This window comes from Trachurus trachurus (assembly GCF_905171665.1).
Source record: "Trachurus trachurus genome assembly, chromosome: 5".
In the NCBI taxonomy this organism is placed as follows: domain Eukaryota; kingdom Metazoa; phylum Chordata; class Actinopteri; order Carangiformes; family Carangidae; genus Trachurus; species Trachurus trachurus.
The window spans coordinates 12,674,211-12,688,972 of NC_139896.1; the positions used below are offsets into that span (position 1 = coordinate 12,674,211).

At 43.2% G+C, this 14,762-nt stretch overlaps 2 protein-coding genes across 3 annotated transcripts in view; both read right to left on the minus strand.

Annotated features, from left to right (window-relative positions):
- Positions 1-14,762, minus strand: part of zhx3a (zinc fingers and homeoboxes 3a) — a 45,757-nt gene that overhangs the window by 28,387 nt on the left and 2,608 nt on the right. The window lies entirely within an intron of this gene.
- On the minus strand, positions 10,815-12,879 carry mafbb (v-maf avian musculoaponeurotic fibrosarcoma oncogene homolog Bb). The gene has a single exon (XM_083971518.1). It carries the CDS (start codon positions 12,317-12,319, stop codon positions 11,333-11,335), a length of 987 nt encoding a protein of 328 aa, XP_083827644.1. The 5' UTR covers positions 12,320-12,879; the 3' UTR covers positions 10,815-11,332.

The following is a 14,762-nucleotide window of genomic DNA, read 5'->3' on the forward strand; positions in this document are numbered from 1 at the left end:
TGCCTTGTCTTGATTGTGTGATGGCTTCTACTGCTAATGTGTTACGATGGGTAGACCTGCGTGGGGAGGGAGACGGGGGCTTGTGTGTTTTTGTGTGTGTGTGCGTGTGAGAGAGAAAGAGAGAAAGACAGAGCGAGAGGGAGAGAGGGAGGATGGGGGAAGGGCCTCAGTCTGCAAGATCAGCACAAGTGGAATTGCATTGATTCAGTTAACTGCAGAGTTGGAGCGTGATGTGGAATTCTGTTTATCAAGGGTGGAGTTTACACGATAGGCTCCATTTTGATCTTATTCTCTACATCGTATTCATAATCAGTCCCCGCTCCTTCTCTTTCAACAACAAACTATTACATCAGCTGCACACATCTATCTTAGCTCCACCTGGAGGTACGTGTTATTTTCAAAATAAACCAGCAGACATGCGCTCTAAACGTAGTCTTCTTGATTTAAAACAGTCTGTTAATATATTTTCCCCCGTGTTATCAAACCAAAAAACACGACTAGAAAAAAAACACAGCCCACAGCTGCTTAGTTGCACTGATGGCAGACACACACATTGTAAACATCATCATAATCTGTATTAATCTACGAGATCAGATGCAAACCACTGACATCATGTTCTGTAAATCACCAGGAAATGTGCCGCACATTACAAGTAAATACAGGCTCATGTTTTATATTCAGACTGAAGCCGTGAGCCCAGAAACAACATCTGTTGAATCTGTAATAGGCTGGTTCCTATAAATGAAAATCTGCAGACAATAGATGTGTTGTATTAATTAGAAGAGGGGGGGGACAATATTATGAAATAAATTCTTAAACTGCGCATTGCTCCTTTATGATGAATCCGTATGAGATCAGATCATCTTTGGGTTATTTTCTTTAAAAAACACAGAAACACATGGCCGGTGTTTGATGTGTTTAAAAGCCTTGTGTCTGTGTCGCAGGCACTCAGAGAGGATGCACATACGGTAAATTAATGAGGCTCTCTTTTAAACATACAATTAAAATGGGCAAGTTGCAGATGTATTTTTTCTGTTCTCTTTCCCCCCTCTCTCTCTCTCGCTCTTTCTCTCTCCCTATTTCTCCATCTAGCAGTGGGGGAATTTGTCTCTAAGGGTTTATCATGACTGCTTCATATTCCCCCCCCTCAGTTTGTCATTTTGCTGATCCAGACGCTTTTTCATATTTCTGTATTCTTATCATCCAGTGGCAGTAAGATGATCCATTTCACTTATTTCTTAGAAGTGTGACTGTAGCCTAAGTCAATATCTACAGAATGAATTCAGCGAAAGGAGGGCTCGCCGAGGAGGGGCAGCTAGTTAGCGGCAATGGTGGTGGTGGTGGCGCAGGACACTTCTTTTTTTTTTTTTTTTTTTATCCAGAGTCAGCAAGGGTAAAATGTCAAGCATTTCTTAGGGAAGCGGCTCCATAGGATTCCATTCGAAGCTTTAATCTTAATTGAGAGCATCGCACATTGATATTCCATAGGCCTCTTTGCCCTTCGCCTCTCAGCTACTTTCATTTAGAGGACAGCCGTACTGCACTAGAGCATGGGGATTGCTTTGTCAGACAGCCAAGAGGCCAAAGGCAAGGTCAACGTCTCTTTGTAACGGTGGCTCACTGTGGAGTGAAGGCATCACCTCTTTGATGCTCTCGGTGCTTTTGTGAAACATTTTCAAGTCTTCTGAAAGCAAAACTGAATGAAGTGTTTTACATTCTGGGCCTTATATTGGCATGAAATATTGCGGAGGACTCGTATTTTAATGTGTTTTCATTACAGGAGTGATGTTAAAATAGTTTCCTGACTTGTGGATCTAAACAAGCCTCTTCTTTTCCTCCACAGCTCAAGGCCAAACACACTGATGAGTTAATGCAGAGTGGAGTAAAAAGGGGATATTTGCATATTTAGCAGTCAGCTAGAGTTCAGTGTAGCAGTCAAAGAGATGATTTAATTATGGTTAAGATTATCTGAAATAATCGTTTGACTCTAAACATGGCCTCTAAGCAGAGGAAGAGATCTATGCCTCGTTCGTGTTGGAAAGCTCCCAGTTTAATGTTGCATGGCTCGCGGTTGGTGCAGCAGCAGCATCCTCTAATCCTCAAACAAAGGGGAAGGACTAACTGGCCGGGCAGATACAGTGATAAGACCCATGTCATCAAGAAAGGTGAGGAGAGGAGGAAGGTGCGGGACCGCAACGCTCTCGCCACTTCTGTGGGAAGACTCGTCATGCCACCTTTCCAGAGGTGATGAAAACAGATGGAAATAAAGACTCATCTTACACACACACAAACATAAACACACACAGACACACACACACACACACACACACACACACACACACACACACACACACACACACACACACACACACACACACACACACACACACACACACACACACACACACACACACACACACACACACACACACACACACACACACAGAAACTGTTTACAGCTGAGTGCACAGCCCCTATCTGTGGGACTGAGGACCGAGCTCGCCTCCATTTCTCATGCTCCTGCCTCAGCCTGCTGCTGACACAGATATACTGTACAGAGATAGCAGCGCAGATAGGTATGCATGTGCATGTCAAAGTAGCCTGAGGGGTGGGGTGGGGGGTGGGCCTGTCTGTAAAAAAATAACATACAACCCATCTGCCACACTTTCCTCATTAATCTCAAACTTTTATGTGACACTTAAAACTGACTCCAGAAGCTCAAGATAACAAGCGTAAGTCTTTGCAGCAAACACAAGTGTTTCTTCTACTGATGAAACACTGAATCAGGATTAAAGGATTAGCCCTTCAAAGATTTGTTTTACCAGGACATACTATGAATAACAGGTTCCTATGGAGGAGCTGCAGCTTCTGACAGATTTATCAGGTGATCAGGGTTTGATAAAGCTTTAGAGAAGCTGCTCCTATTTCAAAGTCTTTTCCTCTGGATGTGTGGGAAAGCCCAACGCTGCCGCTTTCCACCCCTTCTACCAATCAACCACAGCAGCCTTTACCAAACACCACGGCTGCCAACAATGAATTGACAACAAAGCAACTGAACTTCTCAGCTGGACACTGTGAAAGAATCTTTAAAGAAAGGGTTCACTTTATCACACGGATCAATAAAATCCATTCGAACCAGGCAATGATACTTTACTCTTGCCAATAATAGGTAACCTACTTTGTAACTTATCAGGAGACATGAGAACATTGTCCAAGCTTATTTTCTTTCCGTCTTTCTTCACATTTTAGTCGCCCTTTTGACACTGCCCCTAATTCCAAACGTTGGTGTCGAACAATATTCACTACTTCAGCAAAGAATTACAGAACCAGTGTCTTAAAATAATCATTATCATGAAGTCATTTTATTTAAGGCAACTTAACAAAAAGAGCAGTTTCAGTATTTTGAATGGAAAACTGAATGTGCAGGGTCCACACATGAGTCAAGGCTGTTCCTCTCCTTTGAGATTTAAATATAGCCCCACTCACCATTACTGCTGTCACTCACAGACTTACAGTGACCTTTTGGCCTCGGCTGTACAAAGGAGATTTGAAGCTGACATACTCACTGCAAATGTTTTTCAGCAGTCAAGCCAAACAACAGAGACATATTTTACAGCTGTTTTTTTCCCCCGCGTCTTGCTCTGAAGCTTTGATAATCAGTTTGATAGTTTCACTCATTTGTCTGATTTTGTCTGAGGTTTCATCTGTGCAGCACGACGCTGTGTCAACGTGGGAGGCAGGCAGATGGGAGGTTCCCATAACAAGTGGACAGTTGAACATTTCCCAACACCTGATGTACAGGCTGAGGTCAGAGTTTGATGGGTTACTTGTCAGGAGACCACCAACTTGTGTTGTTGGACAGCTTGGAAGTGTTAGTGCTGCAGGCCACGGCTTGGCCACGTGTGGGCGGTGTGTTCCTTTACACACTTCATTTTATCCTTCTGGATCTGTATCTCAACAACTCACTGCAAAACGGATCGCTATGAAGTTTTGTACAGTTGGACATAGCACTTTAAGGATGAGTCCTAATGGCTTTTTTTTGGCCGCGTGACTTGTGACAAATGATGACAAGTGCCATCATCAGCTCAAAACCTTCACTAGTACAGTGAAATTTCTCAATATTGAACAGAGGAACTGACTAAGAAATTCCTGGTCAAGTTACTTGAACGGCAATCATGATTGTCTTATTTCTCTTCTAGTGCTGCCATCAGGTGGATTTCAGTGTTATGAATAGATTTAAATCAAATTAAGTTCAAGTATTTATGTGCTACACAGGATGAATACCAACAACTCTGGTGAGCTTCTGACTTTAGTTTGGTTAAGGAACAAATAAAACTCAAGACATTCTCAAAAATCTGAACTGAAGTTACTTTGTGTGTTTAGTGCTGATTATAAAATGCTAGCATGCTAACATACTAAATTAAAATGGTGAGCATGGCAATTAACTATGTACTGTAGCCTATCAAAGGTTGCTTATGAGTATCCAGCTGTTAAAGAGCATTTTAGCATTGTTGGGGTCATTGTTTTAGTTTCACAGGACACACGATATAGCACCACTGTTTCGATTCAGACTGTGTTCACACTAAAAACAAAACCAACCTCAATCCAAATGAGTGTTTTAGCCCCTGTATCACAAATAATCTCCATCCTTACTGAGGAAGCACATCACATGACCATTGATGTACACTTGGCGACGTGTGCAACGTCTTCGATCTAGAAACTCAAAAAACTCTACAATAGCTAGTGTGTACTCTAGGCATAAACACAAAAATGATCGATCATTGCCCAACACCAAACGGTGGACGGACAGAGACCGCAACTGGTGAAATTAGTGAAATTTATCTGATAAAAAGGACAAATTTTTGCCTCAGGGGTTGAAGGAGACCAAAAACAGAGGTAAAAAAGAGCTTGCATTTTGAACATCTAGTCATTTCTGTAATGGAAAAAAAAACATAGGCTACTATTCTCATGTATTTGTGCTAAATATGAAGCTTCCTTGAGTCTTGTGGCCTGTGTGAAGTTGCCAAGGCAACTAGTGGAGAATATGGGAAGTTGCTGCTCACAAAACCCAACCTTATTAAAAAACACATATACAAACTGGCTGTTGCCAAAAGATTGAACTAGTACCTTACAAGGTGACAAAACATAAGTGCTGTGTTTACCATTTGTTTCTAAATTAGTTAATGTAGGTTTGAATTCACAAATGTGCCTAAGATGAATATTTGTCAGTCTACCCGTGAGATTTCTAATTTTGGTTTTCTACGAAGTCTCGAGAAACAGATTTATGTGACTGTGACTTAGTTTGAAACAATGTTTGTCTTGCAAGTGAACTCTATCTTAGATTCAGTGGGAACGCTTATCGCACCCTCAGTTAACTTTGTTGTTTTCTTGTAACCTTTCATTTTATTTTTTTGAGAAGTTACGGTTTCTTTTTTTTTTCTGCCGTTAAATCCCAGAACAAAGTACTTCCTGTATCTTGACCACAAAAGGAGCAAACAAGTACATGGGTTCACTGTAGTATAAAGGCTTGCGTCCCCTTAAATAGATCTCTCTCTTATAAGCGCTGTGCTGGCCAATGACAAGCTTCTCTCCCTCACGGTCCAACCACAGCTCACAGTTGGTTGTTCCTCAGTTGTTTTAGTGGAGGCTTAACATTGAGCATGATGACAAAGATGCCCAGAGAATCAAAGAATGGGCGTGTGAACGTTGTTCTGCCAAATCCTCCATCTGTGTAGAGGGCAGAGTTGGTTACAGCTGTGCTAAAATCAGCTGAAAGGAAAAATAATATGGCTTTAACTTTAGCACAGCGCTTGTGAGAAACATGAAGGAAGAGTTATGACATAAGGGATGTTAACATGACACATTAGTGGCAGTCTGACACACCCAATTCCAAAGAGGCCTGTTAGACTTCACCAGAACGTATGACTGCTGCTACCATCGACTTCTGTCAGTGAGACGAGCAGGAACTAATGAAGAAGTGTACGTTACATGTACGGTAACAAGTTTCGATTTCACCCGTGATTCACATGTATCTACTTTTTTTTCTTTCTTTTTCTGTTCTGGGGTTATATTCCATTATGTGAAGGAAAATCACACTTAATTTTGCATCTTATGTTTTATGGATTCTCCTACCGAATCTTTGACCAAACCTAATCCCAATAAACCATACCCTGCGTGTCTGAAGGCCACCATCTATCTGAATTTACGGTAACATCTTACTAAAAACATGAAGTGATCCATCTCTTACACATACACACATACTACGGAAAATGACTGAGACAGACAACCACCACAAATCCTGTTGTCTTCTCTTTCATTTCCAAAATGCTGTCAGAACAGTTTCTTCTCTCATCTGCAGCTCTCTCCCCAAAAAACCACAGTCCCACCATTGCCTTTTCCCGGATGCGAGTATGTTATATACCAGAGACACACTAATGTCCCCGCGGGCTGGACCCGCTTTCCAGGTTGTGTTAAAGTCGTCAGGGTGCACATGCTGTTGTCTGAGCAGGAGCTGACCCTTAATCAGAGAAGCTTTGCCAACACCAACTAAGAGCCACAATTATCTGCCCTATAGATAGGTGGGCTGTTTGCTGGGTTCCAGGGGCTGTGGAAAGGGAAGAGGGGTAGGTGGGTTGGGGGGGCTGAGTTAACCTCTGTGTCTCGTGTTTCTACTGTGCACTAATGGATGCCTGTCATCATTATGGACAGAAACAGGAGGGCGCCTGCCAGCTGCATGACCCCCATAAAACAGGACAGGAAATCCTAGCACCGAATGAAAGGGAAAGAGATCCTCTTCTCTTCTTTTCTCTTCTCTTCTCTTCTCCTCTCCTCTCTTCTCTAATCCTTCTTTGGCCTGTTATCTATGCTCTAAAACCGCAATATCCAGTGAAGTCAAGGTGTTGAGTTACTGAAACATCTTGACATGATAAGTCACTTTCACATCAGCTGAAAACTGAATTCACCTCTTTGTATATGGCAGCACCGTCGACCCCTCAGCTTTTCACCTCAGACTGTTTTATGTTTCTGTCATGCTGGGAGGAACCTGTATAATTATTACATGCAGTGGTTCACCCTTTGCTCTAACCAAAGTCCAGGGTCTGCAATGTAACAGGACTTTGTCACACTTCTTTCAGTAGTGTCCACTGAAACGTGACAAGCACTTTATCAGAGTGCCATCCTATCAGATCCCCAGGAGTTCGTGCACAAACACGCTGAACACAACGTCCTCAGGAAGCCAGATTCCTTATTGCAGCCAATAAGATAGCAGGACAAGCTTTATTGTAGTTCTGAAGCTACACATTAATCCACTCTGTTGGGTCCTGCAGACACAATCATGTGATAACTTGAGTCATTACCAGTAGTACAATCATAATTACCATGGAATGTTTCAGAGTGTGGCAACGTGGAGAGAAATAACTTTATGGTTCACACAGGAGCCAAGGTGATCGGGAAAGAAAAAGATTCACTGGCGACGAGAACATTATTTGTCACAATCACATGATTTTATATACTAAAAAAAAAAACATGTGCCAGAGAAGTAGAAAGTGTGGAAATTGCACATACGCACAGATCTCCATATTTGCATACGCATGTCTGCGAGTGTGTATGTATGCCATGTCCATGGAGACGTCTGTGTGCGTGTGTGATCACTGCATGATTCAGAGTGTCACAACTGCACGCAGAAACGAATGGACATCCTGAGCGGAAACCACAGCCATCGAAGCTGTGCTTTCCTGCGACATACAACCAAACACTCTCACAAAGAGTCACTTGACTGGACCCTCATATAGGAAGTGAAAGAGGAAGCCCATCGTCCATCCTGCCGTCCATCCCAATCTCTGCTCTGCACTTCACGTGAAGCCACTCTTACAGACTATCACACAGTATGAGACACTTCACTGTTGCAAAACAACGGTGAAAGAACTGGCTGGGGCTGGAAATGGCTTGTTATTGGGGGTCAAATGTCTGGTCAGTTGACATTTAGCCACAGAAGATTAGTGACAATCATTATTCTGAATGTAAAATTCACTGGTTGATCAACAGGGTTTGTTCAAGACAAAAGAATATTTACTCAGCTGATCAACTGTTTCTTATTTACTCGGCCTTCATCTACCTAATCTCCTACAGTCAGGAACTCCTCACCAGGATACGTGGTGAGGAGACAGTCGACCCGGACCAAACCAAAGCGGTCCGGGGGAGATGGGTATGATATCACAGATGGTAGTGGTGAGTGATGTTTGACTGTGGCCCGGCCTTCCCTCATGGCTCGAGGCCTCTGGCTGTGTTCATTGGTGTCAGTGTACGTAGCCTGGCAGCCCGCATTCCTCTGCCTCTCCCCACACAATGGTGAGTGTCTGCAGCATTCCTCTGTCTGTGTCCGCTGTCTGAGATGCAGCCAGGCCTTGGCTAAGTCCAGGACTCAGCCAAGAGGTTGGCACCGTATTTGTTTGAGTGTTTTCACTAAACAACCACTCATTCATAAGTGTTATTCATCGTGTGAAAGTGTCACAGTTAAATTTAGAGGGAACATTTTGTCTTATTAGTGTCTGCAAAACAAAGAGGCATCTGCAGTGGAGATTTTAAAATAAATTAGTGGATGATGCTTCCTTTTTAACCTGCTTCATCATCTGGTTCTGTCTTTTTTTTCTGCAGTCGTTTCCTCTCTCCATCTGTTAAAAAACGCAAGCATGTCTTTTCTGAACCATTTTCACCGCTCTTTATCCTTCTCCAGCTATTTTGCTTTCTCTCTTGTTCTGATGCCACAGCCGTGCAGACACCTTTCCCTCCTGCTGACTCAGTAGCCAGCCTCAGGCGTTGTGGGCTTGGGGTGTTGGTGGCGGGGAGGAGGAGGAGGAGAGGGGGAGGGTGGTGGGCTGTGAGGCTCCCACATCAGGCCCAGCAGCCTATCACATGCGAGGGAAAAGAGCTGGCTAATCGTTTCTACAATGGCACCCTGCACACTGTCACACAGTTCCACAAACCACTCTCCTCGCCAACTCTTCTACTGTATTATTCCGCCGTTGCTTGAAAATCCACATATGATGCATTCAAGTGCACAAACATGTGACACAGAACAAAGAAATGTTCTGTTTTAAAAAAACACACTGCTAAAATATGTCACGATGTACAGTGTAAAATGTATGCAAGTATACGTTACAAATGCAAACCGTTTCTCTTTATCTGCAAATGTACATAGACTGCGACGTCGGTTCGGAGTAAAACGTATAATTGTGGGCTACTTTCTCAACTGATTGTGTCATTTACAAATGATATCATGACATCATGGGACGTGATACTGATTTATGACAAAGAGCCAATTAATAAATGATTTAAATAAACGCATTTAAAACTATTATTTTCCCAGTAGAGACTGAGGCAGCAGTGACTTGAGGAGGTTTACTGTTAACGCGTATATTCATGAGAAAAGAGAGGAAACCTCATTTTAAAATTAAACCTGCCTGTGCCTGTATATATAGTCTCATGCAATATATAAGAGGAACTTATTAATGACGACTTAAAATATATGGAAAATAATTATTCTGTGCTATAACCACCTGGTTATTTTCTGCAACAGAAACACAGTCATCTTCGTCACACGCTCCCAACGCAGCCGGCCGACCTTCAGGGATTAGTCCTGTTTTGAGAAGGAAAGTGCTTTTGCACCTGTGGTGTGATTTTAGAGCTGCTTTCCCTCAACAGAGGGTGAGGTCAAAACTGTCAGGGGTCACACTTGAAAAGAGAACCTGGTTTCCAGGCTAAAGGTGGTGCCGTTAACCGAGCCACCTGCCAGGCTGAACTCTGGCAAAGAGGGAAAAGGGAGAAAGTCTCTTCTGACAGTGAAAAACTCACAGAGATGTTCTGCCATCACGGAGGTTATAAACTGAATTTACAATGTGACCACTTATCACTCATTATCGCAGTGGCCTTGGAGATATTACGGTCATCAAAATATTATTGTAGTCCTGAACTGAGAATGATCTGTGTTGAGGAAATTTGTTTGAGGATTAAAAAAAAAAAAAAAATCAAGTGAAAAGATTCCTGTGCAGGCGTCAGAGGAGCGGCCAGCAGTGTGCCGTGGTTGTTGTTTCTCTTTTCCTCTGTTAATGAATGCAGAGGTGATCTGTTCGTCTGAGGAAGAGAGCAGAGGGGAAGCCTGATTTCCACTCCATTTTATCTGTGCCCCACAGCCCCTGCCAGTCAGCCCCCCTGTGCTTTCACATGCCGGGGTCCCACAGGAAGCAGCACTCCATGAAGGGCAAAGGTCAGAGAAGGGGAGAAAGCCGTACGTCCTTTGATTCAGCTGCAAACTAACAAATACACTCTGACTGTTACTGTTCTCGTTCTTTCGGCTGTCCAGTAAAATACTTGATAATGAACAGATGTTACTTCACTGTGAACACCGTGAATCTCTTCAAATGTTAAAGGGCCATAATGTAATATTAAAATAGAGATCTTTAGTGGATTTATGATTGGTAGCCTTGTTGTCTGCAAATGTACTTCCTCATTTACGTTACATCTACTAACTACTTCAATAACCTAATTTTATGTTGGGTGCTCCAAAAACATGTTATATGTATCTGATTTCATGATATACTGCAAGTTTTGTTTTAATTATGTGAAAATGGTTATAAAAAATGCTGAAATGGGTCTGAGACACATGACAAACAACACTGCCATGATGGAAACTGCAACGAAAACCGTGCATGCAAAGCTTTTTTTTTTTCTAAAGGAGAGGAATTCGTCAGCAGATGAGACACAATTTTAAAAAGTCACAATAGTTTTATTGATCCATAATGAATGAAAAACATAGTAGATGAAAAACAATTTGTATAATTGTATATTATATTTAAAAGAAAAGCAAATAAGGTACACATCTGTCCGGCAGAATCAGTTTCATAAAAATAATATGAACGTCATTTGTAGCATCAATCTTTTCAGCAGGTTTTCTATCTGAAGGAAGCTGAACATAAAATATTATTTGAGCTACAAAGACTAAGCAAAGCAAAAATCATCCAAATAAAAATTGAGCAGTAACTGATGCAGAGGGATTAAAGTTGTGTAGCCTATCAATAAAAGGGAATATTCTCTGATTTCAAGTATAATGCCTGTAGAAAATAAAAACATCTCATACATGTCCTGCATGCATGATTCATAGTAATTTTCCATTCATAACTCTTATTGAATCTATTACAATTATTTCAGCCACATCCTCATGTCCAACATTAATTAAAACTTGATGAATCCACGGGACTGTTTGTTAAGGAGCAAGGCGAGCTGTCAATATAAATGGCTCCCTATGGAAAACAATCAGTTCTGCAGGAAACCAACAAACTCACATTAAATACTCGGGTGAGGAAGGGTTGTCACTAGTGGACCCAGTTTCGTGGTAGCAGTTAGCACCGGACAGTTTCTCACATTTAAGTTTGTATGCATCCCTCTCCCGCATCAGTCTGTTGAGTTCGTGTTTGAGCTGCTCCACCTGTGACACCAGACTCGTCTTTTCGTGCTCCAAAATGTGTTTTTGCTGGACGCGCTTGTAGCGGCAGGACTGTGCGTAACCTCTGTTTTTCAGGGTCCGGCGCTTCTGCTTCAGACGCATCACCTCGTCCTTGCTGAGGCCTCTGAGAAGCCGGTTGAGCTCCCTGACGGACATGGACACCAGCTGGTCATCTGAGAAGGGGAGGTCGGCGTTGGACCGCCTGTCGTGGCGGCTGTGCTGCTGCTGGAGATGATGGTGCGCACCGAGGACCTGCTGGTCATCCGGCGACTCGGGGCACTCGCTGCCCATGTCATCTTTGAGATAGGGGTCTTGGCAGTGACTGCTGGGCATGCCCTGCATGTCGGTGTGACCCGGCATTCCCTGGTAGTGCTGGACAGGATCACCCAGGTGGCCGTAACCTTCGTAATCAGCTTGGAAAGGTGGCGGGTGGTGGCTGTGGGGCGCAGTCGGGTGTCCCTGCTGCGCCGTGGCGCTGATGAGGGCCTCCACTGCGTCCTCGGGTGTCAGGCCAAACGCTTGGGGGTACATCTGTTGAGGGTAACCCCCGTTGTTGGGTATCCAGAACTGGTCTCCCCCGGGGTTATTTCTCTGGTCAGCTGGATTGAGGTTTGGCGATGAGGGTACCGAGTTGCAAGGTGTGCTGCCAGGGGTGGAGGAGACCGAGTCTGGTCTCTGGAGCTGGCTGCACGGCCCGATGAAGGAGCGGTCTATCCCCTGCATCGTCTCCTTCTTCACACCGAACTTCATTAAGTCAAAGTCGCTGACGAAATCCATGGGGGTTTTCTGCAGTCCCAAATGTGAATGTGCCTCGGCGGTCATAGCCTGTAAAACGGCCAAAATAGTCTCTTCAAATAGCTCCAGATGTCCAGCGCTATTTCATGCGGACTGAAAGCGCACTCACTCTAAAATGAGAGTAAATCCAAACTTTGATTTCAGCTCAGGAGTGGTGGGAGAAAAAAAACTGGGTGCGTAGAGGGCTTCCAGCCTGTCAAACTCTGTACCGAAGGGCTGACTCTGCACCGCGCAGCCTGTTTGCTCTCTGAGCTCTAAAGCTTCAAACTAAAAAGTCCACTGACTGTGTGCCAGAGGACTGGACGCACCTCTGCCTGGTCAGGAGAAGCGCACTTTCTTCATAAAGCTGCATTGGCATGATGTCACGCGTTCCCGACTACACCTCCACGCTGCTCTCCAATGAAAACACGCTGAAGAGGGCGATTTGCATAAAAGCTGCTACGAGTCTGTCCCACGAGCTGTTCGTGAGGATCATCTGACCAAAACCTATAAATGCAGAGCAGCATATATTCTCTTCTGGAAAATGATTTTTTTTCCTTATCTGATCTGTCTTCTATATTACATTTTAAATGTATCACAGGGTGATAAAGTCCAATAAATACTTACACACCCACACTTCTCTGGGCAGTAAACTTTATCTTTTTTCTTTTTCTTCTTCTTCTTCTTTTTTTTTTTTTTAAAGCAGATCCACTAGACATATGGTGTTACTTTTGTCTACAAATCTTTATTAATATGACTTAGCTACCATTTGAATTCCTGTTTCTGTCTTTAACTTAATTTAAAGCTACGTATTTCATGTTGGTTGGTGTAGCCGATGTTACATTGGCATGTTTCTACTACTGCATGATTCCATGTAAACAACAGAAAGGAGGCTACAAGACAATTCATTAAATGGGCTAATATTGTGGCTTGTGTGTGCTCCTTTAGTTAGTGCACTGGTACATGCTGACACCTTGTGGCCACCAGTCTACACTACAGGAATCTCTGTATCGGTATCCTCATAAAGCTCTGAAGCCTCAAACATCACGTGAACATGTGAGCAAGTATTCTGTGGTCAGTGAACTGAGACTCATGTTTCATACATAAACTAACATACTGAGTGTTCAGTAGAGGTCATATCAAATCACAAGACCTTAAGAGGTTTTGGGATGTTCCCAGCCTTGCTCTATCATCCATCTTTGCACATATACAGTGCCAGGACCTCTGTATTATGAGCATGACTGTGCAGTAGGCTGCTATGTGGAATATGTTCACACGGAGGTCAAAACGTCTGAGGAAGAGCATTTAGACACCTGCTGATTTTGTAGTAGGCCCAGCGGCCACAGAAGAGGCTGAAGGTTTTATCAAAGCAGCCCAGCAACACCTCTGATAGAATAAACATCACATGCAGGCATCTGTCTGCATCTTCACCCCTAGCGCTGTCCTGGGGTGACACAACTGCACAGGATATCAAAGGGTTAACCAGTGTTCCTGCCCTGAGGTTGCCCTCTCAGGCCGTGCTTACTCCAAAGATAGTGACAGCTCTCACTGACAAGACAGAGGACTCGAGCCAAAACCAATAGAAATTACTGCCCGAAAACGGCAGGGAACAGTTTTGGGGCTGTTTTTGTTGCTGGGAACAGCGGAAAAGAGGAGACAGTGTGACTGAGTGAGGATGGCCCAGGGACACACATTAGGATGTATGCCAGCACACAGCAAGGTCACTGTATGTGGCATAGTTTACGTGTAGGATAATGAGAGGATGCCAAGAGCCGGATGGCACATTACATTGCATTACTGAGAACATAATATTTTGTCACAACATACATACGCTCACACCTCCGAACCACACTGAAAATTACAGCACAGTACATTTTGCAAATCACAATATCTATAGTATCGTGCAGCCCTAATTTCCATACACTAATGTAACCAATATAATGGGCGTCAGAGCTAAAGTATTGCTATGGGATCGTAGAAGAACTTAAATATTTGGACTTATGGACCGGGTGATTAAAGTTAATGGTAGTTAACAGGCAACTGGACAGAAGAGAGTGACTGAGAGGTTGAATTTAGGGCAAATAGTCTCTTTTTGTGTTGCACACTTACATGGCCTGTGTCATTGGTTACAACACTGGGTATAAACAAACCAGAACAAGTCTTTTTGGTTTTATGTTGCCACACAACCAATATGATGCCTTTTACGTTTTCCTTTTGGTTACAATTTAATGTGGCATCATTCAGATCCATCCAGATCTAACAGATCTAACAATGGAAGCTATAACATCAACTTACACTATAGACAATCAAGTGTTTTGCCTGATTTTAAAATGAATGCGAAATGCTTCCCAAGTACTATTTTCTGTGCAGACGTCCTCGTTAAGACTGTTGACAGAAAACCCAGCGCTACATAAAAACATTCATTAATTGGCTTTAGCTGCACAAACATCATCACCATAAAGGCACATAGCAAAGCACTATCATAACAGAG